Raw genomic sequence first — 25,031 nt, 5'->3', positions numbered from 1 at the left:
GTTCTTACTTCCAGCAAAGTACACTTCCAAACAAATTGATACAACTTCTGATACTGATCTACGAACTTAGATATCTTGGCTAACTTCGCAATATGTATTGCGAGCAACTCTCCTCAGTAGAGTCGCCAATCTGTTGGTTCCCAAAATTGCAGATTGGAAATCCAAGAGCTTGCCACTTCTCTGATAGGACTTCTAAATCAGTTTTGGCCAACGAACGGGAATACTTGTCAATTCACTTGCACTTTGGGCTCCGCTACAGCCAGGCGGGTTAACCTTCACCTTGAATGCCGACTATCAATTCAAGGGTTTTCTATAGCGAATTTAAACTTTGCGAGTTCCTCGGCTGCAAGGTTCTTGAACTCGATTAGAATGAAATTGGATGTTGAGTATTTGGATAAAATTTTAATATTAATGAATTTGATTTTTTGTAAGAAGGATATTTTAAATTTTCTGACTTTAATTACAAAAGACCAGTGCTTTGCTGATTCGGGCGATAGAGTCAACATCGGTGAACTTTTTCGTACAACTTCATAGTGTTCAATGCACTTATACTGCCAACAATTTTAATAATCCAGATGCGACAAACCAATTATAATGCAATCTTAAATTAGTCCAAATTGAATTTTAACTCCGCTAAGAAAGAGACAAATTGGACAGAGGTACGGAAACAATTTAATATTTCACAACACCTATGATGATCAAATTTAAAATGCTAATTGACCATGTCCACTTTTCTGATATCAAAATCATATACAGAATTTTAAAATATAATTACGAAGGATGATTTGCCTACAGTTTAAATCTCCATGCCATTTAGAAATAAACAAAAGGCATTTTATTTTATTTTAAAAATAAAATAATAGACTTTATATTACAAAATCATAATAGACCCCTTATTCCTACATACAATAATAAAATAAAAATACTTTTTCCCTAAGAGAATAAATGTGTTCGGATGATGAATATGTCCTATCGTTTTCCAAAATGAGTCATCCTTTATATTAGAAAATGCTAAATAACATGAACCTTCACAATTGAGAGTCGTGTTATTTTAAAACCAAACTAGATTGCTAAAGATATTCGCTAACCACTTTAATTTATCAAATTCAATTGTTTTGTCGGGTGGCAATGTATTTAGTATATTTCATAATCTTTTTTCCTGCCACATGACTTTATATTATCTCTGCTCTCCATTTCCATCATTTCCATTCGTAGTTATCACTTGAATCAATCTCTTCGAATTTGATATTTGCCGTTATCACTGCTTATACTTGGTAACAGGAAGCATTTAATCTCATCGCTTACTGAAAATGCGTGGTCCAAGGTTATTGGTTGTGCCCTGCATGAATGAGATGCCCAAAAGTGTTCAACGTTTTCATCTTGTCGTGAATCTCAATGGCATAACACTATCTCATTCTGATGTGGATGACTTCTCTATTTGTGATTGATGGAAAATCATATATCTTTACTATCAGAAACAGAAATAACACTCCAATTATCGATACCACCTGTGATGTCCTTCAAGACTCTTCACATCTTCATGATGGTTCCCGGGTTCATTTCCAACGCTTGCTGTTTGATATTCCTCACCATCTCTCCTTTTTGGTGTGCAGCATCTGTAACAGGAGCAACAGCTTTTGGATAAACATTGTGTTCATCCAAAACACTAACAGTATTTTTCACGCCAGTAGTCTCAGGATCAGATTGGACCATCTGCTTGTTGCCAGTATGAAATCCACACCTCCCTCGGGATGTGCCTCTGCATCATGCACTTCATCTGTAACCAAGTCACTATCTGATGAGCTTTCAAAATCAGAATCACTAGAGGAAGATCCAGAATCACTGCTTGAGCTGCTGGTGGAACTACTTGATTTGATGCTGGCAGCTGTCACGTCCTCACTGTCTCCAGTAGGAAAGTTAATAGTCTGGATTTCATGCCCGCAACATGAACATGTTCACCGCAAGCAACAATGTCTTGTTGAGCTATTTGTGGAGATTTGCGGTCAATTTCTGCCACGTCCCTAGAATTTGCAAGCAACTTAACAGGCTCTGAAACTTGCAAACGTTCTGCTCCTAGTCCTCTGTCTCTCAGATAATTGCTCACAAGAATCCGAAGCTCCCATAAGTTATTGTCATTGAAACACTCAATATCAACCTCAACTTTATTGTTACACTGGGTAAATCCTGTATGCTTCTTTAGGAAAGTATACACTTGTTCTGGCATGTTAGCAGATAACTCTTCAAGATTCTTCCTAAGCTTTGCTTTCTCAGCAAATGACATTGGGGGCTTGCATATTTCAGGCTTAGGTTTCTGCGTAAATGGAATAGTTGAAGCAGAGACAGATTTTGCATCAGAAGATACCTTTGGCTTATAGTTACTTTCTATTTCTGATATCTTGTTTTTACCGAGTTTTTTTTTGGTTGGAATGAGCTGCACTCCCTGGGTTATTTTTCTATAAACTTCTTCCCAGCTAACCTGGTCTCAACAACACTCCGTTTTCTCTCAAATAGTTTGTTTTAGAGTAACTGCCATCTTATGAACATCATTAGTAGGAGGATTGTATTTCATTGCATTAGCAAAAGTCAGCTTCACATCAGCAGCAAAATTGACTGGACTCGAATAGCACCTTTGTTCTAGCCTAGTCTTAATTGTTCCCAAATCCATGGGTTCAGTGATAATCTTAAAATAGTCTGGGATTTTCAACTTCACTGGATCAACAGGCACATGAGCTCGTCCAGAATACCATTAGAGATGTTTTCCTCACAAATTAGTCTTATTACATTACCACATCTTGATGACCAACTGTCTAACTCCTGTTGATGCTCGTGCAAATTCTTTGCTTGCTTTGGCAATTACAGTAGTTCGTGGATACTCTCTAGTACTGAAGAATGCTATTTCAGGGTAAGCTCTATCAACTAGAGGTCACACTGCTGCAAACTCACAACAATTCTCTTTCTTTTTTCGTCTATCCATCCCTCTGCTACAATTTGCTTCTCAAACTTATTTTCTAACTCCTCTGTAATGTTTCTTACTTCTTGTCTTCTATTGCCAACATAACACTCTCTTATGCTTTTTCAATTCCCTCCTTTTAAATAATACATGTATGTTTTACCATACAATCTTTTAAAGTTGCATGTAAACATATACTATTATGTATTTATTAAATGCCCAAAGGGGAAGGCATTCAATAAATTTAATTTGGATTTAGGAACTAAGTGGGGACTTTACACATTTTCAACCAATAGGTTTCTTTCCTAGAGGAAGATCTGACATAATTCAAGTGTTATTTTTCATTAAGCTATGATGCTCAATTTGCATAGCTTCTTCCCACTTAGGTGTTCCTTTTGCCTTTGTGTATTTTTGAGGTTCATATACACTGTGAATGTTGGCCATTAGAGAAAGCATTACCGAGTTTAAGGTTTTTCTCTTTTTTGAGCAGTTCTACCCTTGATGAACTCATCATCATGAAGATTGCTAGTCGTCTTAGCCCACCACTTATGTCAGAGAATAGAAGTGCTAACATTTGAAGCAGGATGTGCAAAGAGATCATTGACATCATCAAATAGAAGGCCAGATGAATCATGAGAAAATTTAGGCGGTGTGGTCAAATGTCTAGGTGAGCCCTGCTAGAGAAGGAACTGAAGGAAAGACAAGAATATGAACAATTAAAGCCTTCTTAGTTGAAGCCCTCCCATCAAGTGGACCTAATTGGAGACAAATATCCAAGTCTTGAGCTTGGAGAGACTAATCCTTTGAATGCACAACTGGAGGAGAGAATTAAAAAAATGGCACTCGTTCCTCATCAAAGAACACATCATGGCTGAAGATGAGATGATTAGTGTTGATGTCAACTAGATGGTAGGCTTTGTGTGTCTAGCATCAAGGATCCAGACAAATGCAATGGATCCAAAGATTTTGAGATGGCTGATTCCAGGCTTATGACTTGACCAGGCCTCTTCCAAAGTCTTCTTAACAACCATCGCAGGAGAGTGGTTGAGAAGATAAACGACAATGTAGACAACTTTAGTCCAAAATTTCTTTGGAACTTGCTTGTGTTCAAGCATAGACCGAGCCATTTTGGTGGTCGTGTGGTTTCGATGCTTAATGGCACTGTTTTGCAGAGGTGTAGGGTTTTATTAATTGGCACTTTATGCCATGTTGATCACAAAAATTGGAGAAGGCAAAGGTGTTGACTAAAAATATTGCAAGTCACTATGATCACAACTTACAAAATTGTGACTTTAGGCAATGTCTCATGAGATTTCTCTCTCCTCTCAGCAATAGGGAGGTTCCCTTCTTACCGTAGGTGGCTTCAACAGGAACTTAATTGAAATTACAAAAAAGGCAGAGCTCTTAATCAATTTTTCTTTTCTTGAATGATTTGCATACAACTACAACTTTCCAACTTAACAAAAAGTGCCTTATTGCTACAATAATACCGATGACCTTGGAATTGACGTAAGAACAACACTAGAGGCAACAATTTACTTTTTTATATTTTTTAGAATAAGTATAGGAACCCAAAGGCTTCAGCAATTATTCTAAATGAGGATTCAAGTAGAATAACTAGTAAGGCACAAAGTCTCTTACTAGACACTCTTAGACTTAGTAAAAATACCTACAACTGAAGCTCAAAGTCTTCAGTTCTAAGTAATTGCTGCCACTACCTGTTAATGTATAGCATCCATCAGTTGAAGTAATATTGCATACTTGAAATTATGATTTAATGAATTCTGTTCATTTACTAATGAAGAAATATATACATATATACATATACCTATATATATGTGTTTGTGTGTGTGTGTTTATATATATAGATATATATAAATGTCTTTAAATATTCACAAAGTATATTACATGTGTATTGGCTTTATATCTTCAAGGTTATTGGGGCTTTGTATCTGCCACTGATTACAAAGTAACATATCATATATGCCGCTGATTGCAATGAAATACATTATGTGGTGATCGGTTATGTTTAACAGTAGTAAGTCATGCCTGCGTAGAGGCATGACCCTACGTGACCTTTGTTTATTTAAAGTCATGTCTCTATGGAGACGTGACCTTTCACATCTGTATATATGTGCCAAGAGATCGCTTGGAATTATATCAATACAAGGCATACAAGTCCCAGTGATCTACTTCTCCTTTCTGCAGTATATTTAAACTAACCTTGCAGATACTCCATTGCTGATAAATTCTAAAGATTACTGGATGGTAATCAAATCTGAAAATTGCATTATCTGATATAAAAAGTCACAGGTTTGCTTCATTCCTTCTAAAGTATAAGATATCAAGTAAAGTTGCAATTGTTCTATTCTGATATAATAGTTTACATTCTTTCAGAGATCCTAAAATTAACACTACCAACTATAACAATTTTTCCTCCTATGACACAAAGTCTTGAAAAGTTCAGCAACTCAAAGTCTGCACAGTTGAGTTCAAATCCCTCTTGAACAAAGCATTAAAACTCACAATCAATTGAAGAAAATGTCGTCACATAATAGGTTGGATTGTACACAATCTCAAAATGACCTGCCTTTATAATTAAAAGCAATTCAGACTTACATCCAAGCACAAAGTCTTAGATTGCACATACAAATTGGCAGAGTTTCTTGCATTGCGAAAATATGATTATTTACAATGAGCTCCCTTGCTTATATAGGAAAAGATTGGAGCGAAAGGTGAAGAAAGAAGGGGAAAGCCCTTAACCGTCTTGATTTATTCTCTAACCAGCTTGATTTATCAAGTGCTACAAGGCTTAAAACACTTGCAACATGATTACATGCTACAACTTTGCATGTGATATCACATGCAACTACATTTTGTTTATACATTACATGTAATATGTTAAATACAAATTACAAATACACGAGGAAGATATTTTGAGTGTCTAACAAGACAACCCCTATTACATCATCGTTTGTTGATCTTCATGTTGCTACAAGGATGCTTTACGATTGATGTGTTCAGGTTTGGTGCATCCTTTCCTGTTCCACAATATAATGGTGGTTGTTTCTTGAAAAACACCTTTATTTCTTTCCATCTCTATCTTGAAAGCATTCTATGCCTGCAATCATTGCATCTTTCATCACTTTATTTGTATTTTGTCATTCTTTAGTCATCAAAAAAAGCCATAACATGGTCTTTCAAGCTCAAACTAGGCATATTTGGAAGGGTATGCGTATAGGATAGGATGGAAGGACTTTGAGAAGCGAAGGGAGAAGGATTTTAGACAAAACTAGCTTTTCAAATGAGGGAAAAACTTAAAAATGGGATTTTCTGTGAGCATTGCATATGAATGGACAACAAGCTTTAGGTGTGAAGCATGGATGAGTCCATTGCATGCTTTTATGTATAGGTACAGATTTTGGAATGTTGTGAACATGGGATGGTTGGAAAACTTTGGACATCAAAAAGATGAATGGGTTTGAAGCATAGTAACGTGGGGACGCTTCCCCCCCTCCCCCCCCAATTTTTGGCCCATGCACTGGGGACTTGGACGTACCAGGGACTTGGGGACTCCGTTCCCTTGTCCCTAGCGGTGCCATTAGATTCCACCACCTTTGCTGAGGATTGAGGGATGTCTCGGTGTTAAGAATTTGCTAATTTAACTAGTTATGTTACAATGTTTGATGTTTCAATTCAATGCAATGTTCAAGTATTTACTCATTTACATCTTTATATCTTATATTGTGATAAATCTTTTCATAACTAGCATTTTAAGTGCCATATGTATAATATATAACCACCCCTGTCCCCTCGCCACCTTTGCCCCGCCCCCCCCGCCATCCCCATAGTACGGCCCCTCTACCCTCTAACCCAAAAACTTGCCCGCCCGTTACCCCGTCCCCATGTCCCTCGAGGTGGTGTAACTTTGGTTTGAGCTCAAAATGGTCACTTATATGGTGAGAAAAACCATAAATGATTTTTTCAAAGGGGATTGCATATGTGGACAACACACTTTATCAATGGAAGAATGCCTGAAAGATGTATGGCATGGGATCTACTTATAATAGAGTCTTGAATTTCTATTACAAGTGAACCAATAAGCAACTATCGACATGAAGTGTAAGTCATGTGGCAATGCTGAAATATTTATGGGTACTGAACACGAAATGCATGAAAAGTGGGTTTTTGAGATACATTTGCATGGTGTGATAATGAGCTTGCTCTTCCTTGTATACTCCAATCATAGAACAAGTTTTTAAATCTTGTCGACATATACATGCAAGATGAGGTATTTGCATATGCAACTTAGAGAAATTGAGACGAAAGTAGAAGAGACTTGAGTCGTAAACTAAAACATATGCAAATTTGAAAATGAAATGAGATTTGCAACCATCAACAAGAATAAAATATATACAACAGAGCCTTAAGATTAACAAAAGAAATCTTACCTCTCTTCACCAAAAACAAGAGAAGAAGTCATTACAAATCCTAGAGAAAAACCTGAAGCAAATCCAAGACATTTTCAGATTTAGAAAGGCTTCAAATCTTGACTTAATCTTCTTGAAATGAATGCATTTTGGAGTCAAGATTCGTTGCTTGCCAAGTGTTAAATGGTGGAGGAACAAAATGCACAAGTATAGCAATTACATTGACCAAATCAAAAGAATATGTAATGGCAACCAAAAACGGTGCCTAGGGCATCAAATGTAACTTGAAATGATGAGGAACAATTTGCAAAAGAAGTTTCTTACCCTAGAACCCTTCCTTGATGCAAAATGTTGAGATTATATGGATAAATTCCTTCCCAAAGAGCCATTTTAAAGCAGAGAATTCCTTTTGATGGGTTGTTTGAGAGAGTTTGCATGTCATTGGAAGCATGCAAATGCATGGAAAATCGCTGCCCAATAATAGAGAGAGCAAAATGCTTGAAAGAGGAAGAAAAACGGGTTTTTAGATCCCAAAAACTTATGATTTCAATCTCCAATTGGATGCCCAACAAGAAAGGCTGAAGAATGACGTTAAAAACGTGTTTTTTGATGTTAAAAATACATGCATTTGCTCTAAGAATCACCGCCTAAATTTATTTGGTTGTAAGCATGCATAAAAATATGCTTTTAAAAGTAGAATTTACATGTAAAAGCCTCCAAAATCGTCACCCTAGCTTGGAGAAGCAAAACCGATGAAAGGAATGAGTAATAGTGGGTTTTTAGGAGTCAAAAACACATGCAATGCATATGAAATTCACCACTCAAGCACTTTTGGTTTAATGGAAGCATAAAGATGAGCTTTTTTAAAAGTAAAAAACACTTGTATTTTGACTCGAGAAAGCCACTATGCCCTTTAAGTTATTAAAAACGAGCTTTTCATATGCAAATGCATGTGTATTTATGGGTTACAATTTGCCACTATAAAGCCCTTGATTTATAAAGTTGTCACGACCCTCCTAAAATGGAATTCTACAATTATTCTAAATAAAAAAAATCTACAATAATATAAATATCGCATGATTAAAATTTAATGTCATCACTAGTATATCTTATTAATGTAACTTAATTTTGATCATATTGTATTTAAGAAATAAATAAATTGAATGAAAAGAGATGCAATTAAGGGAGAATCGTGCTAGGGCACCCTATTGTAGAGGCAGTTAAGGGAGAACTGTTGTGAAGACACCCTACTGCTATACAATTAAGGGAGAACTGCTAGGGCACTCTATTGCAAATACCCTTCCTATGGAGTCTGCAATTAAGGGAGATTCGCGAGGGCACAAAGATGGTTATCGGACAACTCCTAAGAAAGCACCTTGCTACTTTGTGATAAAGGGAGAACTGCTAGAGCACTCTATTGTAGTACTAGTTAAGGGAAAGACTGTTAGCATGAATGCTGATGGTATTCCTTTGGGGTAGTATCCTAAGCATTGGAGAGCATGTGACAACATTGACATGTTGCATTCATGACTATGTTTGTTATTGATGTCAACATATCAATCATTCTATGAAGATTGGCAGAGTAGTAGAGAGAGAAAAATGGAATTCTACAATTATTCTAAATAAAAAAAATCTACAATAATATAAATATCGCATGATTAAAATTTAATGTCATCACTAGTATATCTTATTTATGTAACTTAATTTTGATCATATTGTATTTAAGAAATAAACAAATAGAATGAAAAGAGATGCAATTAAGGGAGAATCGTGCTAGGGCACCCTATTGTAGAGGCAGTTAAGGCAGAACTTTTGTGAAGACACCCTACTGCTATACAATTAAGAGAGAACTGCTAGGGCACTCTATTGCAAATACCCTTCTTATGGAGTCTGCAATTAAGGGAGATTCGCGAGGGCACAAAGATGGTTATGGGACAACTCCTAAGAAAGCACCTTGCTACTTTGTGATAAAGGGAGAACTGCTAGAGCACTCTATTGTAGTACTAGTTAAGGGAAAGACTGTTAGCATGAATGCTGATGGTATTCCTTTGGGGTAGTATCCTAAGCATTGGAGAGCATGTGACAATATTGACATGTTGCATTCATGACTATGTTTGTTATTGATGTCAACATATCAATTATTCTATGAAGATTGGCAGAGTAGCAGAGAGAGAATGTAGTCGTACAGATAGAGGTTTGACAATTAGATGACGCGAAGTTAAGGACATGTTCCTTACAGTGTCCTGATGACGAGGTTAAGTGTGCATAACCTAAGTCGAAGAGATACGAAAGTTATATGTGATTTACAAAGAGCAGTGTAGAAACAGGGTACCTGTAAAACAATTTCTGATGATTGTGCTTTATCTCTTTACATAGATATAATTAGGGTTACGCGAAGTTATATAGTGGTAGAGGATAGTCTGATGATGCTGTTAGTAAGTGTGTAAGTCCTGAAGCCGCACTTGTGAAGAGTTGTATGGCTGTGAGTCGACAGTACTATCGTGATTGCGAAATAATTAATTATCTTACTCAGGTCTTATTATAATTAATTGGGAAAGTGAAAGATGTTATAAAGGAAAGATGTTTTCCTTGTTTGGAAGAAGTGTGTGGAATGCAAAATGTGCAAGGAAGTGCGAACAAGAGCAGAGTATTTGGTAAATGCGAGTAAGCGATCCAAGGGATTATTGGATGCAAAGTTCATGATTTGCTATCGAGATCAGAAGGAGCAGGAGTCTAGTTGATAGGACAAAGAAACAGGAAGGAACAATTCAGTTCAATTCTACTATTCTGCAAGGAATAAGGTAGAGATCATTTGGACAATGGGTTCATTGGTCTTGTCCTTGAAGCTGTTTGGATAGTGGGTCCATTTGCCTTCTACAACTCCTAACAGGGATTCAAAGTCTCCTAACAGGGAGTGATATGTACTAAATGTTTTCATAGACTACTAATAGGGTCCATCCTCTAACAAGAAATATTTATATTAGTACATCATCTTGTGGGTACCATCCCTACTAGGGTTTTCCCTCTGATCAAGGGTTTCCCTAGTTAACATATATGGTGTTATTATGCATCAATATCTTGTTGTGGTTTCTAATTATATTGCTCATATGGTTAAGATTTAATAAGGTTGATAATTGTGATAGTAGTTGGATAATAGATTCACCCCCCCTCTCAGTTGTATTGGTGCATGATATATTCTAACAAAGACAACTTAATGTACCCTGATGCAAGAAGCTTTCCTATGGAGTCTACAAAAGGGAGTACTACTAGGACACCCTGTTGTAGTACTAGTTAAGTAGTACTAAGTAGACTACCTCATGTGGATGCCTAACACCTGCCACCGGGGCTAAAGTTTTACCCTTGGACATAATATGGGATTGACTTGAACTAACTTATAATAAATCAATTTTTCTTTAAAGCTTATATATATGTATATCCTGATGTTCACTTTGTGGTTGCAGGATTTATAATCAAAAGCATAACAAAGTTTTGTAAATAGCATAAGCATATAATATGTCTACTTCGTGTCTTTATTAATGTGTTTTCCTCGTGTCTACATGTCTTCATGCATTAATTTGTATACTTGGGTCATACTTTATATATTCACATGTGTACCTTGTATACTTTGCATTTCCTCAAGTCAATTGCATAGACTAATCTTGCATGAAAAGGTTTGTATAAACTATAATTGCTTGAGGACAAGAAATCTTGGGAAGGTCGAACTATCACGACCTTCCTAAAATGGAATTCCACAATTATACGAAAAAATAAAAATACAATGATAATAATATCACACAATTAAAATATAATGTCATCACTAGTCTATCTTATATATTTGAATGATAATAAGGCAGTAGAATTATTGAACAATAACGAGTCAAAAAATTCACAAAATAGTTAAGCAATAACGAACAAACCTTACTATGGACCATTAATTCTCCAATCCATTAACATTATGGACAACTATATAAATATTCAACTCAAGTATAGATTTATAAAATAATATCTACTATCTAATTCTAATAATGTATTAATAGTAATAATATATAATCCTAATAAAAATCGATTATATAATAATAAAATTAAACACATTGCCCATTGGGTTGGGTGGTCCCACACGAGTAGTTGTGGTTGTTACCTTAAAAGTTTCTACCCATATTTATAGGGTGTCCAATCCATATGGTGGGATGGGGAGGAACACACAAAAGGGAGAGTGTAGGAATTCAAGGAGAATAGACGACAAAGTTGCGAATAAGGAGGTCCCACTCAACGGAGTTTTTCACGGCAATAAAAAGGAGAGAATTCCTCTTGGCATTCGCCACATCGACTCTTGGGGAAAGCACAACGGACCCCACCATTGGATATTTTGCAAGCCACTCACTTTAGCAAGGGAACATGGAGAGTAATAACGAAAAGCATGACACATTTATTACAGTGGATCCGAGAGCATAAAGAATGGATGATAAGAACCTAGGTGGCATTGTTGTTCGGAGCGGATCATGTCGACCTTGGGTGGAAAATAGAACATGCCCTTACATTGCACGCTACAAGATAGTGGAGGTTATGTAGAGGGTTGGGGAAGAAAAAAAGAACGGGTAGAGATGCCCATTAGGTGTAAAGGAGTAAGTGTGCACGAAGATCAAAGAGATTTCAGACCCACATCATGTAGCATGGAATGATCAATTTAGGGGTGAAATTATAAAGAGTGTTGAAAGAGTAGTAAAGTTATAATAGCGAACTTATAAATTATAAAGAGGATTTTGATCCTATAAGAAATAATAGAGCGAGAGAATAATTAAAGTATATAGATAAAAGAAAGAAGAGCATATATTGCTAAGATAATTATATTGGAGGGTTATTAAGAAGAATACTATTAGTGTCACTTTACAAATCCATTTTAAATTTCAAAGTTGGAAAATAAAAGCGAGATAAGTGTGAACCCAACTAGGGTTCATTACAAAAGTTTATAATAACAAGCTTCTTATATGTAAACATATCTTAAAACCCCACTTACAGACATGTTAAGTTATATGTATTTGCATATATTTTAAACTTAACATATTTATTTGCATTAGAAAATAGCCCACGTTTATGCATTTGGGACTTACAATATATTGATAGTGAAGTTTTTAAAGGTGATTTGCATCCTGATGACATGCAATGTTAAATAAAAACCCCACTTAATTGCATTAGAAGGGTCTCATATAATTATATTTATATCTAACTATAGTTTTAATGATATGATATGCAATTGGACTGGAAAAACCCACCTTTGCATTAATAAAACATTAAAAGTTATATTCAGAACTTCTCAAAATGATGTGAAATTTGAAAATGAGATTCTTAACCCACTGTACATATAAATGACAAATTTATTTTGTGCAATTATCAGTAAAAAACCCATTTTAAACGGATTTTTAATAATGACATGCTATCAAGCCAGAAAACCCCACCTGCAACATGTTTAAAACTTCAATAACTTGAGCTAGAAAACACCGTTTGAGGCCAAAGATAGCTTGAAACAAACAGAATTATAGGGCTAAAACAAGATTAAAACCAAACACAAAAACAAAAGCGAAGAAAATTCTTGAAGGTCACCAAAAATCAAACGCTTGCAGTCAAAGAAGAAAAACTTGCTCTGACAAGCATTAAGGTGATTAACTTGATAAAAACCCTAAAAGAGAATGCATAGATAATGCTAAAAAAAGAACAACTCAAGGATGATGAATTTCCTTCATGATACCTTATCAACACATCAAAACACCTATGAATCCATGAAAAAATTGTGTAAGGTTGCCTCAAATTCGTGATGTCAAAATTGAGGACTACAAGAGGAACAAAACTCACCCACATTGTTAATTTTAAGAGTAATAATATGTTGACCAGACTCTTTCTACAAATGATTTCAAATTTTCAAATACAACAAACACCTCTGATTTTTGATGAAGAAAATACACCCACATTTTGCGACTAAAATTATAAACAAAAAGTAAAAAATACCTGGACCAAGTAACAAAGGGAGGAGCGATAGGTCCGCAAATGGACTGGTTGTAATACCTTAGAAGCTCTCTAGAAGTTGCCATCTAAAAAAGGAGTGCAATGTTGCTTCCTAGCTTGACAACTTTTGCAAACTTCAAGATTTTGGGTTGAATTGCCAACAGTCCAATGACAAGATCTTCCTGAACAAGTTGAGAAAGATGATGCACATTCAAGCGCCCCATACCGTTGATGTCAGATGTACTAACAGAGGAGCATTGGGCTGCAAGCTTCTGAGAATTCCTAGAGTCAAAAAGTCTGAAAAGACCACAATATTTCACAATTGTGGACTGAGTTTCCTGATCAATTATATTGAACTATTCTGAATTAAAGGTATGTCAACTGAGGAGAATGTCTTAGAATTTGATTGATGGAGAGGAGATTGAATTCCATGCCTGGAACATAATAAATATTAAGGAAAATCAGTTTCTTTCCTGTAGAGTGAGTCTGGTTATTTCCTTTTCCTACAATGGTGTACTTTTATCTTCCAAAACTACTGAAATTGAGAATGGTTGGAAATCTGTAAACCTATCCCGATGACAAGTGAAGTGGTGAGAGACACTTGAATTAATATACTAGGCAAAGGATTTTACATAATATATAGGTCTTTTAGCCATGAAGGCGTAAAAGGCAGTTTCACCTGGCTCAGATGCGCTTGGGGCTGTGACCATTAATCTGCCCTTCAAATTCTACAATGCTAAAGCTCTTAGTTCAAGTCCATCAAAGTTGTGTGTGCTATCATACACTAAACTTTCAGTTTCTTTCTCAACTGTAGGGGTAATATCATCAACATATCCAACCAACCACCTCACTAAATGATGGAATGCACTCTTCATGTAGAAATGAGAGGATACCGTTATGAACAGGCATAGATTTATTATGGTAATCCGTCTCATCATGAGGTTTATCAATAGTGATCTCTAGGTTACTAACAAAGAGTTCTGTGTATCTCTCACCTATAGCATTTGATTCTTCACTTTCTTGTAAAACTTAGTTTTCTCTAAGTTACTAACAAAGAGTTCTGTGTACCTCTCACCTATAGAAATCGATTCTTCACCTTGTTGTAAAACTATGTTTGTTTTGTCTACTTTTCTGCTTACCCAAACTTCTTTTGCTGACTTTGTGGAAATACATTCTTCAATATCATGAACATCAGCATATTCATTTGTGATAGAAATACATTGAAAAACAAATTCATCCCCACTTTTAGAAGCGTTAGAACCTATTAGAATAATCTCTGTAGATATCATTCTATTTTTGTTCAATGACCAATTTTGTGAATCTTGTACATATTATAATGTTTCTAATTCTTAGAATTGTTGTTTCATTATGGAAACATTGTCTCTTTGTAAATTATAAATTAATGTCTTGTTCATTAATTAATTAATTCATTATCTTACAAGTTACATTTTGTCTTCGAATAATTTGTAATTTCTTTTTGGAAGTATTTGGTTGTTTTTTCTGCTATTTTGGCTCTCATACAGGTGGTTTTTTTTGCTTTAGGCCAACACGATTGTGTTTTCTCAGTTTTTATGTCTTTAAGAAACATTTTCTACCCACATTTTTTGAATACATGATTTCCAGACTTTCAAGAAGTATTTGCTCAGCTAGTGTTTTGTACAATTCTTCCTTTTGTAGGTTTCCTTCATTTTGTCGATATTTATCAATCATCTCTCACAACCGACTAGGGTTTTCTTGAAGTCTTTTGGGTTTTAGTTGGATTCAAATTTTGTTTGGAAATTCTTAGTGGGTTTTTTGCAAAGATTTCTTTGGGTCTTTGCTCATTTTTTCTAGGTCTTTTAAAATTCCTGCTGTGGGATTTGCGCTTGAAAGAAATTAGTGTCTATTTTGTCTCAATTTTGTTTTGTATTTATTGTTCTGGCTCAATATTTGTACTATCATCTGGTCAACCACTTGTGGCATCTATTTTTTATGATGGCATCTTTGACAGATATTTATTTGCTTGAGGGGAGTCAAAAATTCAATGAAAAAATGTACAATACCTAGAAGCAGCGTTCAATGATGATCTTTGAATAAAGATGTCTTGACAAAATTGGTTTGGGCAAAGATTGATCGTCTTGAAGAGGAATACAAGAGGCCAAACAAATTTGATGAGAAAAATCAGGAAGCTGTCATGCTTATCAAGCTCGCAGTCACTGATGATCAAGAATTGTAGGATCGTTCTGACAATTGCAGAAATTTGGTTGCATCCTAAAGGTTTGCATGAAATCTTTGATAAGAGCCACGTGTCCTTAAAAGTACATGCACTTCACAATCACAATGGATGCATAGGCGTCTCTACAGGATCATCTCAATAAATCAAGGACATATCTAGATTAATTAGAAGCAATTCAACACAAAATGGAAGAATAAATCACCTTGAAAAGTCTATCGTCTTCTTATGAAAATGTTGTTGAAACACTCAACATTGCTCCAACTAAAGTTGACTCGAGGTTTTTTGATCTCGTTACGATGCTTTTATAGAAAGATAGTTGGAAACAACAATCCAACTAAAGTTGACTTGAGGTTTTTTGATCTCGTTACAATGCTTTTATAGAAAGATAGTTGGAAACAACAATTTGGCAGTGTACTAGTTCATCTTATAAAGAACAGGCCTTCATCGTCAATTCTCCATCTTCACAGTCTTCTCAACAAACATTCTTTGCTTCGGCATTAGAAGGCTCAAACTTGAGTGTTGTAAACGCTTGGTTGCATATGCCAAGGAAAGTGGTTCACAACCCAAAGAAAATATAGCAGCTCACCTTGCCTTTTACGCCTTCATGGCTAAAAGACCTGCAAACCTTGTGAAATCTTCTACTTGGCGTATCAATTGAGGTGTCTCACGCCACTTCACTCATTGCTAGGATTGGTACACAGAATTTCAATTGTCATAGATTTTGTTTTTATGGGAGTGAAGAGTACATCATTGTCGAAAAGGGCAATATATAGATTCTGTCTGGTGGCAAGAAATTGCTTTTACTTAATGTGTATTATATTCCAAGAATGGAACTCAAGCTTCTCTTAGTAAGTCAAATTTGGAGACATTCTCTTGTAGACACGACCTTCAGTTCACATTAGTGCTGTATTGTTGATTGAGAGTCTCAATCTATTGTTGTTGTGGGTCTTGAGGACCATAGTCTACTCAAACTTGTTGACTTTGGTGATTCTCTGTAGCTAACCATGGCAACTAAGCACTCCTTTGTTAGTACACTTTGACATCAGCGATATGGTCACTTAAATGTGCACTATCTTTTTCATCTTGTTTAGGAAGATCTTGTCATTAGATTGCCAGAAATCCAATCCTAGAACCTTGGAGTTTATGAAGCATGTCAAGTTGGGAATGAGCACCACACTCTCTTTTTAGGGGATGACACTTGTCAAGCTTCTAAGGTACTACAATTGGTCCATGTTGATATTTGTGGGCCTATGACTACTCCTAGCATTTAGTCAATGTATTTTTGAGTTTTGTTGTAAAATATGGGTGTATTTCCTTCATAAAAATTCAGAGGTGTTTGTTTTTTTTAAAAGTTCAAAACATCTATAGAAAAAGAGTTTGTTCAACATATTGTTACTCTTAGAACTGAAAATGGGGAAGAATTTTGTCCTTTTGCCTTATCCCATCTTTGTGAACATGGCATAAAGTGTCAATTAACAACATCCTATTGTTAGAAATTTGTTCAGCGCTCCCTCAAGATTTGTGACAATGGCTTAACTGCCTCTTGTGTACTATAAGTTGAGTTGTATCGAGCATTGACGTATCAATCTTTTGGTTCAACGGCAACCCCACTCTAACAAGTGGTATTAGAGCTTGGTCATAGGTTCGAATTCTCAGACCCTCGAGTAACGCTGAGGGGGAGATTGTTAGAAATTTGTTCAGTGTTTCCCTTGGGATTTGTGACAAGGGCTTAACCGCCTCCTATGTACTATAAGTTGAGTTGTATTGGGCATTGATAGATCGGTCTTTTGGTGCAACAACAACCCCACTCTAACACCTACACCCCTCAACAAAATGGTGTCGTTAAGTGGAGAAACCACATGATCATCGAAATGGCCTGGCATAGGCTTAAGCCAAAGAGTTTTCCAAAGAAATCCTGGGCTAAAGGAGATGAGAAACTTCACGATTAGTGAAATTGTTACATCCCAAATTTTGACCTAATTTGAAAAATAGCCGTTGAGGTTCACATGAAGTTAGTTGGCAGTTTAATTTGTTATAATCTGGCAAAATGGTAAGATAGTTGGTCGTTATGATTTCAAGTGAAGATAACATGTTAGTTGATCGTTAATTACGAACTCATGGAATTGAGAAGATGGTTAACTGTTATGATTAAATCATTTATTATGATAATAGAATTTAATTGCGTGGAATTTTCTTGCAAGAAACATGTCGATGGGGGTGAAAGCATTGTCAAAAAAGAATTAGACAGGAGCATCACTATCACTGGGCAGCTGGGTAGAGGATCTAGCAACTTGAAACAGGATACATCTGTGGAACTGCATGAGATATTTACATAATTAATTTAATTAAAATATAAAACATATCTCAAAGGATTTTAATTTATCTTTCATCATATTATTTTAATAAGTATTTATATACATGCATATTAATATAATACAAAAATGATTTGATACCGTTGTAAATTAATAATTTAATAGAGTGATGTTTATATGTACATATAAGATTATAATAATTTTCAAATTATAATAATATTTGAATTATTATAATCTTCAAATTATAATCTTCCAACTTGATTCTTTCATTTTAATATTCTTGCTTTTAAATCGATTAACATTTGGCATGATTAATCAGTTAATATTTGGCAATTCGAATTGTCTTTTCAACTTGTCTTCAACTCTTTATTTTTTTCCCTCTTTGTTTTTCTTTCTCTTTAATCGATTTGAATAGCTATCGAATGGATTCTTGTAATTGAAGGAAGCTGTAGAGTCAAGCTCCTCTCCATATTATAGAGTCTTACAATCGTATTTCAAGACACCTTTTTTCTTACACATTACTGTCGGTGTCTCTCAAGAAATTGAGAATAGTTCCATCTGCGGTTTAATTTTCAACTGAGTTTATTGCCTTTGTTTTATTTCTCCTTCACGTTTCTTGCCGTGGGAATCCAAACCAGTAGTGGTGCTGAACTCCCGATCTCAGAGCTACTCAAACAAAAATCGAAGTGTCAAGTAAGATTGTCGTTGAACCAGTGTATGCCTTCTTTTAATTTATATTTTCTTTGTAATGATAAGCTTGTCGGAAATCATAAAGTATCCGGAAACTGATAATAATACAGAGACTTGTAATCTTTTATTCATTTCCATGTCGCATGAATTGTATCTTGTGCCATGTTGCATCAAATTCATAACATTGATATCTACTTATTTTCAGACCGGATTTCAGGGAAGAATATATAGGTTTTAGAATACAAATACTTAAATATTCCTTTTCGTTAAAAGTTAATAAAGTGCAAAAACAATCTCAGTCTGAATCCAGTATGTTGATAGACACTTTATCATAGCTCCGTGTTAAACGAAATCCATGGGTTCTGGTAATTAAGCCACTTGTTGTTTCACTAAAAATAAATAATCTCAGTCAAGCATTTGGAAGATGAATTAATGATGAAAGCCTTTGAATTTGCTCGAATGTTTTTCAAAATCTTTTCTTTTCTCAATCATGCTGAAATGATAATAATTTCATAAAGTCTGAACAGTGAGGAAATCACTGGCAAAGAAGCCTTGAAAGGTGAAGAGGTGTAAGATAAATAGAATGATCGTAATCTTTATTGCCACAATTATGATAAGTATCCCAATCAGCGATTTCTATGCATAAGTAGTTTGCAGTAAGTTTTAGCATTTAACACGATGATATCTAGTTTGATGTCTTGTTGAATTTACAAATTAAATCTCTTTAATTCAGCCCTGTGTATGGCAAGAAAAGTCAAGAAAAACATAGTATAAATCCATAATCTTTTTACCAATAGAGAATAGAAATAAACAATCAAATTCTGAAATCTTTTAATCACAGATTGTGAGATGCTGGATGCATGTAATCTTCTTGAATAGTAGACAAAACTAGTTGTTTTGAGAATTCCTAACACTTGGGACTCATCCGGTTGTATAGCCAAGAAAAAGGGTGACGAGGTGAAAAAGAGGAATTTGTAATAAAATGAAACAGTAATCAGATATGACAATTCAATGTTTATCATAGCTTATGCATAATTCTGTTAATGTAATCTCCTGCTACTAAGTCGTATGGTGAGTTAAATACTAGGATGCCCAGTGGATGGCAAGATGACCCTTGTTTGTTCCGGGTTGGGAGGGCCTTTCTCGTTAGAGATCATGTGGGGATAAGATTTAGTCCGAGGTTGGGTGGTTAAGCCCCTGGCAATGTTTCACCTCTCCCCAAGATGTCAATCGTGAGTTAGACAGAGATAAGCTATGCAGTCAATTGTTTAATGGAAACAGGTAATATCATCTTTATATATGAGGAGGTAAAATTAAATTGAGTTATTTCATTGTTACTGTTATTTTACACCTAGATATAAGAGATAGATTCATGGATTGCTTTTCATTTATGTGAATATCGAATATAAATATATTTCTAATCTTGAGATACTGTCACAGTTAAGTAATCGGAAGGAAAGGAATTTGAAGCCCTAATTGGTTGAGTGATAGCTGGAACCCTAAATGATAAAGCGGTATTAGAAGCCCTAATTGAATCCATGGTATTGGAAGTCCTATTTGAATCAGTGGTAGAGGAAGCCCCAATTGAATCTATGGTATCGGAAGCCCTATTTGAATCAGTGGTATCAGAAGCCCTAAGTGATACAACAATATCAAAAGCCCTAAAAGACTCCAATGGTAATTGAAGCCCTAATGATTTCAGTGGTAAGTGATGCCCTAATTTTATGTGGTGGTATTTAATGATAATCGTCATTTGATTTGATTTAACAATATTGGATAGTAGTCTCTTCGTGATATTGCCATAGAGGTATTTGTGGACTAACCCGGGTGGTTGTAGAAGCATCCCTTGTTTTGTTTTCAACCTCAGTTTCCATGGTATGTGGATTTCAATTTCTGTAGTACTTATATTTGATGGTGTTTCAAGTTTTTAGTTAAGAAATTTTGTCTAGCTGATTTTAATGGTTTACCTATGAATATGAATGATATAACTGTCTTCCTATGAAGATAAAGTGATAACTTTATTTTCTTTGAGTATGTTAGTTAATTTAGACCTGGGAAATCGGGATGTTACAGAAATGGCCTGTCCTATGCTTGAATGCAAGATTGTTCCAAATAAATTTTGGGTTGAAGTAGTCAACATTGTTGTTTATCACTTCAACTGCTCTCTTATAATGGTTGTCAAGAAGAAGACTCTAAAAGAGGCCCGATCAAGCCATAAGCCTAGAAGCAGTCTTCTCAAAGTTTTTTGCTGTACTGCTTTTGTTTGGATCCCTGATGCTAAGCTCACTAAGTTGGATGCCAAGAGTCAGAAACTTCTGCTAACTGACTAGTGATATTCATAAGACCTTCTAGTAGTTGACATTGAGATAGATTGTGTCATCTTCAGTCATGATGTGGTTTTTGATGAGGAACAAAGGTGGTCATTTCTGGTCTCCTCTTGTTATGGATTTAGAAGATGAGCCTCTAAAGGCTCAAGATTTTGGTTTTTGTCTTCCATTAGGTTTATTTGATGGGAGGGCTTCAGCGTGTTGGTTCCTAAAACCGCAGATTGGAAATCCAAGAGGTGTGCCACTTCTCCGATAGGATTTTGTAACCAGTTTTGGCCAACAAATGAGAATTACCTTGATTCCTCTGCACTTCAGGCTTCACTACACCTAGGCAGGTAAACCTTCTCCTCGAACTTGATCACTTGGTTTAGAGCTTTTCTAAAGTGAATTTAGGCTTTGGAGTTCTCTGGCTAGCAAGGTCCTTGAACTCGATGAAATTGAAGCTGAACGCTGAGTATTTGAAATGATTGAATGTTTTGTATAAGGTTTGTTAATAATGAATTTGATGCTTGAAGGAAGGAAGATATAGATTTTTTGACTTCAATAATAGAAAGACTAGTGCCTCTGCTCATTTGGGCAATAGAGTCAACTTTAGTGAATTCTCATGTACAACTTTATAAAGTTCTTATGCACTTGAACTGCCAACAATTAAATTATCAAGATGCAACAGATGAAATAGATATGCAATCTTAAATTAGTTCAGATTGAACTTTAACTCCTCTGGTAGGGAGACAAACTGGACACAAATACGGAAACGATTTGATATTTCAAATATTTGTAATGATCAAATTTAAAATGCTAAATGATCATGTCCACTTATCCAACATTTAAATTGTATAGAGAATTCAAAAAATAATTACAAAGGATGATTCATATGTAGTTTAAATCTCCATGCCATTTAAAAATTAACATAAGATATTTTATTTTATTATAAAAATAAAATAATAGAATTCATATTAGAAAGCCATATTGAGCCCTTATTCGTCCACACAAATAGATATTAAATACTTCTTCAGAATATGAATGTTTTTCGAATGTCTGAATATGTATTGTTCTCATATCCTACAACTCCTACATATATCTTTTAAGTTTGAAATTTGACTTTTCAAAATCAAAAGCCATGTCACTTTTCTTTTAATTAATCACATTCCTTTATTTTTATTGTTATTTTACTTGATTATTATCAGGGGTAGTAAATTAAAACATTTCCCCCCTGAAGCGGACCTTTTGCAAGAATATTATATCACTAAAATGTGGGCACATTGTATTTCCGAATGATATGAATGTCGAAGAGAAAGGTTTCCAGAATCATGCAGATGTATGTATTTTCTTGTCGAAGATTGCCTGGGAAAGACATCGCCTCACATCCATCACCAGTATCATCTTCTTAACCAGTAGAAGTCACGTATAGAATATGGAAACATGGCATGCCCGTATTCCTTTTTACTACATGGAGACATACGAATTCCTTTTAGTTTTGATAAGGCTCCGGAATTCATGATTGCACATAATTGTTTGTATGGACCTGATTCTCTGTTGTCGTTCATACTCTAGCACTCTCCTTTTCTTTGATGTCAGAAGTTTCGTCTTCAGATTCACTGAGTTGTGCGTCTTAGGTAGATTGTGATGGAACTCTAAATTTAGAGTTTCCATTTGTGGAAAAATGTTGCAATTTAATGCCAAAGAATTTAATATATGTCCCTACATTTTTCACAACAAATTGATATAATGTGTTCTTGCTAGAGAGATATTTCCAATCATCCCGAATTATGCGATCAGCAACAGAGTACTCGATCTAAATGTCCTTGAAGATATATACATATAAAAGTGATTGAATATTTCCATTGATGTCAAGTTGGACTTTGGGGAAAGACGCATAAAAATCTGGTTTAGATGAGGATCTTATTTGATGACAGTCTGATATTTATAGAAGATTCAACCTCTGTTTAATATGGACAATGGCATATCACAGGTTTTCAGAACAAATAGGGTATTTTGATATAGAATGTCACTATTGTAGTCTGGTCTGTTGGATCAGAGAAATCTGAGATTGGCTTGTGTAATTTAGAAGGCAGGACACAGATTTTTTGAAATTCATACACAACAGCAACATTTTTGGTAAGTCTTGATGGATTTACAGAAATGAAGGGCACTCTAAATTATTCTTCAATACACCAGATGCCTGGAACCAGTGGTCAATCTTTCAGCATATTATGAAAGTAGGATGTCATTGAAAGCTTGAAAACACCAAGCTGTAATGGACAGAATACAGGCATCTACCAGATTCAGAATTACCTTTCATATATTTGTTTATACCTTCAGATTTGCATAGGAAATGGTATTAATATTATCAAGTTATGAACCAATGTTTCAAACCAAGTAAAATAAATGGAGTGGTGGCACTATTAAATGATTATATGATTGAAATCAGTCACAAGTTAATGAGCGGGCAGATTAGAAAGGCCAGTAATTGTGAATATCACTGCCTAGCATTTAGACCCTTCTCTCGAGCACCAAATAAATTCTATTTTTCATGATGCACGATTAACTTTTCTGTATGTTTTGTTTCAGGGATTTGAATGGAATGAGGCAGAACCTGTGAAATCGTGTGGAGACTAATATACGGAAAGGGACATTTTTAAATTGCAATCGATGCAATGATCATTACACCAGACAACACACATTCCTATTTGAAACCTGTGGTGCCTTCAATATTTGCAGTGGTGATCGAATGACCTGATGAAGACGGAGGAGCTTCATGGTATTGGCAATATTTGTTCACGTGGTGAAGTCTAAAGTCGAGTCTCCATTGATACTGCCAATGCAAGATGCATCTGAGGAAAGCGTTGAATTTGAAGAAGACTGAAGTGTATATGTGTGGAAAGAAATGAATTATATATTCTGATGCACTTATGATGTATTATATTCTCCGATTGGCGGAGAAAGAATTCTTGATCAAAGCCTGTGGATTGAATCATTGGGTGAATCGTGTGCGGTCTAGATAAATTCGCAATAGATTGATCATCTGTAAGGAGTGTTTTTATTGTGATTTTATTTCTAGCACAATTATTTATTTTAAACTTTGGAGTTTTAAATTATTATTAAGTTTTGTCCTTTATAAATATTTTAATTTATTTTCTATAAGCATTTTAAAATTTGGATAAGTGAATTGGGTCATTATTGCATTTTAAATTTGATAAATATAGATATTGTGAAATATTTAATTGTTTTTGTATTTATGTCTAGTTTGTCTCCATATCGCAGGAGTTATAGTGCATCCTAGACTAGTTTAAAATTGCATTCATATAGTTGATCCGTCGCGTCTGGATTATTAATTTGTTTATAGTTTAAATACATTAAACTTTATAAAGTTGTACGTGTCAACTTATAATATTGACTTTGATTGCCCATTTAATTAAGCACTGGTCTTTATGTTACTCTTGATTCATATTCCATATGCTGGCAACTGTATCATTTCTTTCTATTGAAGAATTAATATAATCATTTGTTGTGTTCATTCTTTATTTAAAATATTATCACATTTATTATTCTTAATTTGTAATTTGCAATCTTAAAGCTTTCTATAATTCTTGCCATTTTGAAAGTTTTCATTATTTTTCCGTTCTAATCATTTTCGCTATGAACATCCTGGGCTCAAGTGTTTTGTTCAGGATTAGGTACAACCGCCTTGGTTTTGCAGAGCCAGAAGTGCAGGGGATTTGGATCGCATCAATCAATCCTGTCAAGTTGGCCTTAACCAATTGGATATCCCAACACCGAGCAGGCAAGGCACATAGGATTCCAATTTGTAGTTTTGGGAACCTACAGATTGCTTGTTTTCAGAACCAATACATCCTTACATGCTCCCGTCAGTCCCTCAATATTTGGTATTCGCTATTATTATTACTTCCTTTGTGGCCTCCAAACATCTGCAAGTCTGCTTGCTGCAAGACCATGGTTCTTGAAATAGCCTATTCTTGATGTCTGGGGCCATGTCCAGGGCCTGCACAATAGATTAGCATGATACCGTGGAGATTCGTGACACCATAATCAGTATTGGATTCAACTTATCTTTGACTTCTCCTTTTACTTTCCACTGTGCTTGTACTT

At 35.1% G+C, this 25,031-nt stretch overlaps 2 protein-coding genes across 2 annotated transcripts in view; one reads left to right on the top strand and one right to left on the bottom strand.

Annotated features, from left to right (window-relative positions):
- Window positions 1-25,031, top strand: part of SEU (SEUSS transcriptional co-regulator) — an 87,505-nt gene that overhangs the window by 38,090 nt on the left and 24,384 nt on the right. The gene's annotated exons all lie outside the window — the stretch shown is intronic.
- Window positions 1,673-2,743, bottom strand: LOC149567628 (transcription factor GTE8-like; the record flags this gene model as incomplete). The annotated part of the gene is made up of 3 exons (XM_089823389.1): window positions 1,673-1,952; window positions 2,045-2,311; window positions 2,510-2,743. Coding segments are annotated over 3 exons (774 nt in total), but the record flags the coding sequence as incomplete, so codon positions are not given.

The sequence above is a fragment of the Cupressus sempervirens genome, chromosome 3 (genome assembly GCF_028749045.1).
Source record: "Cupressus sempervirens isolate cs-2001-9-10 chromosome 3, ASM2874904v1, whole genome shotgun sequence".
In the NCBI taxonomy this organism is placed as follows: domain Eukaryota; kingdom Viridiplantae; phylum Streptophyta; class Pinopsida; order Cupressales; family Cupressaceae; genus Cupressus; species Cupressus sempervirens.
This window is presented reverse-complemented; position numbering and strand designations above follow the sequence as displayed.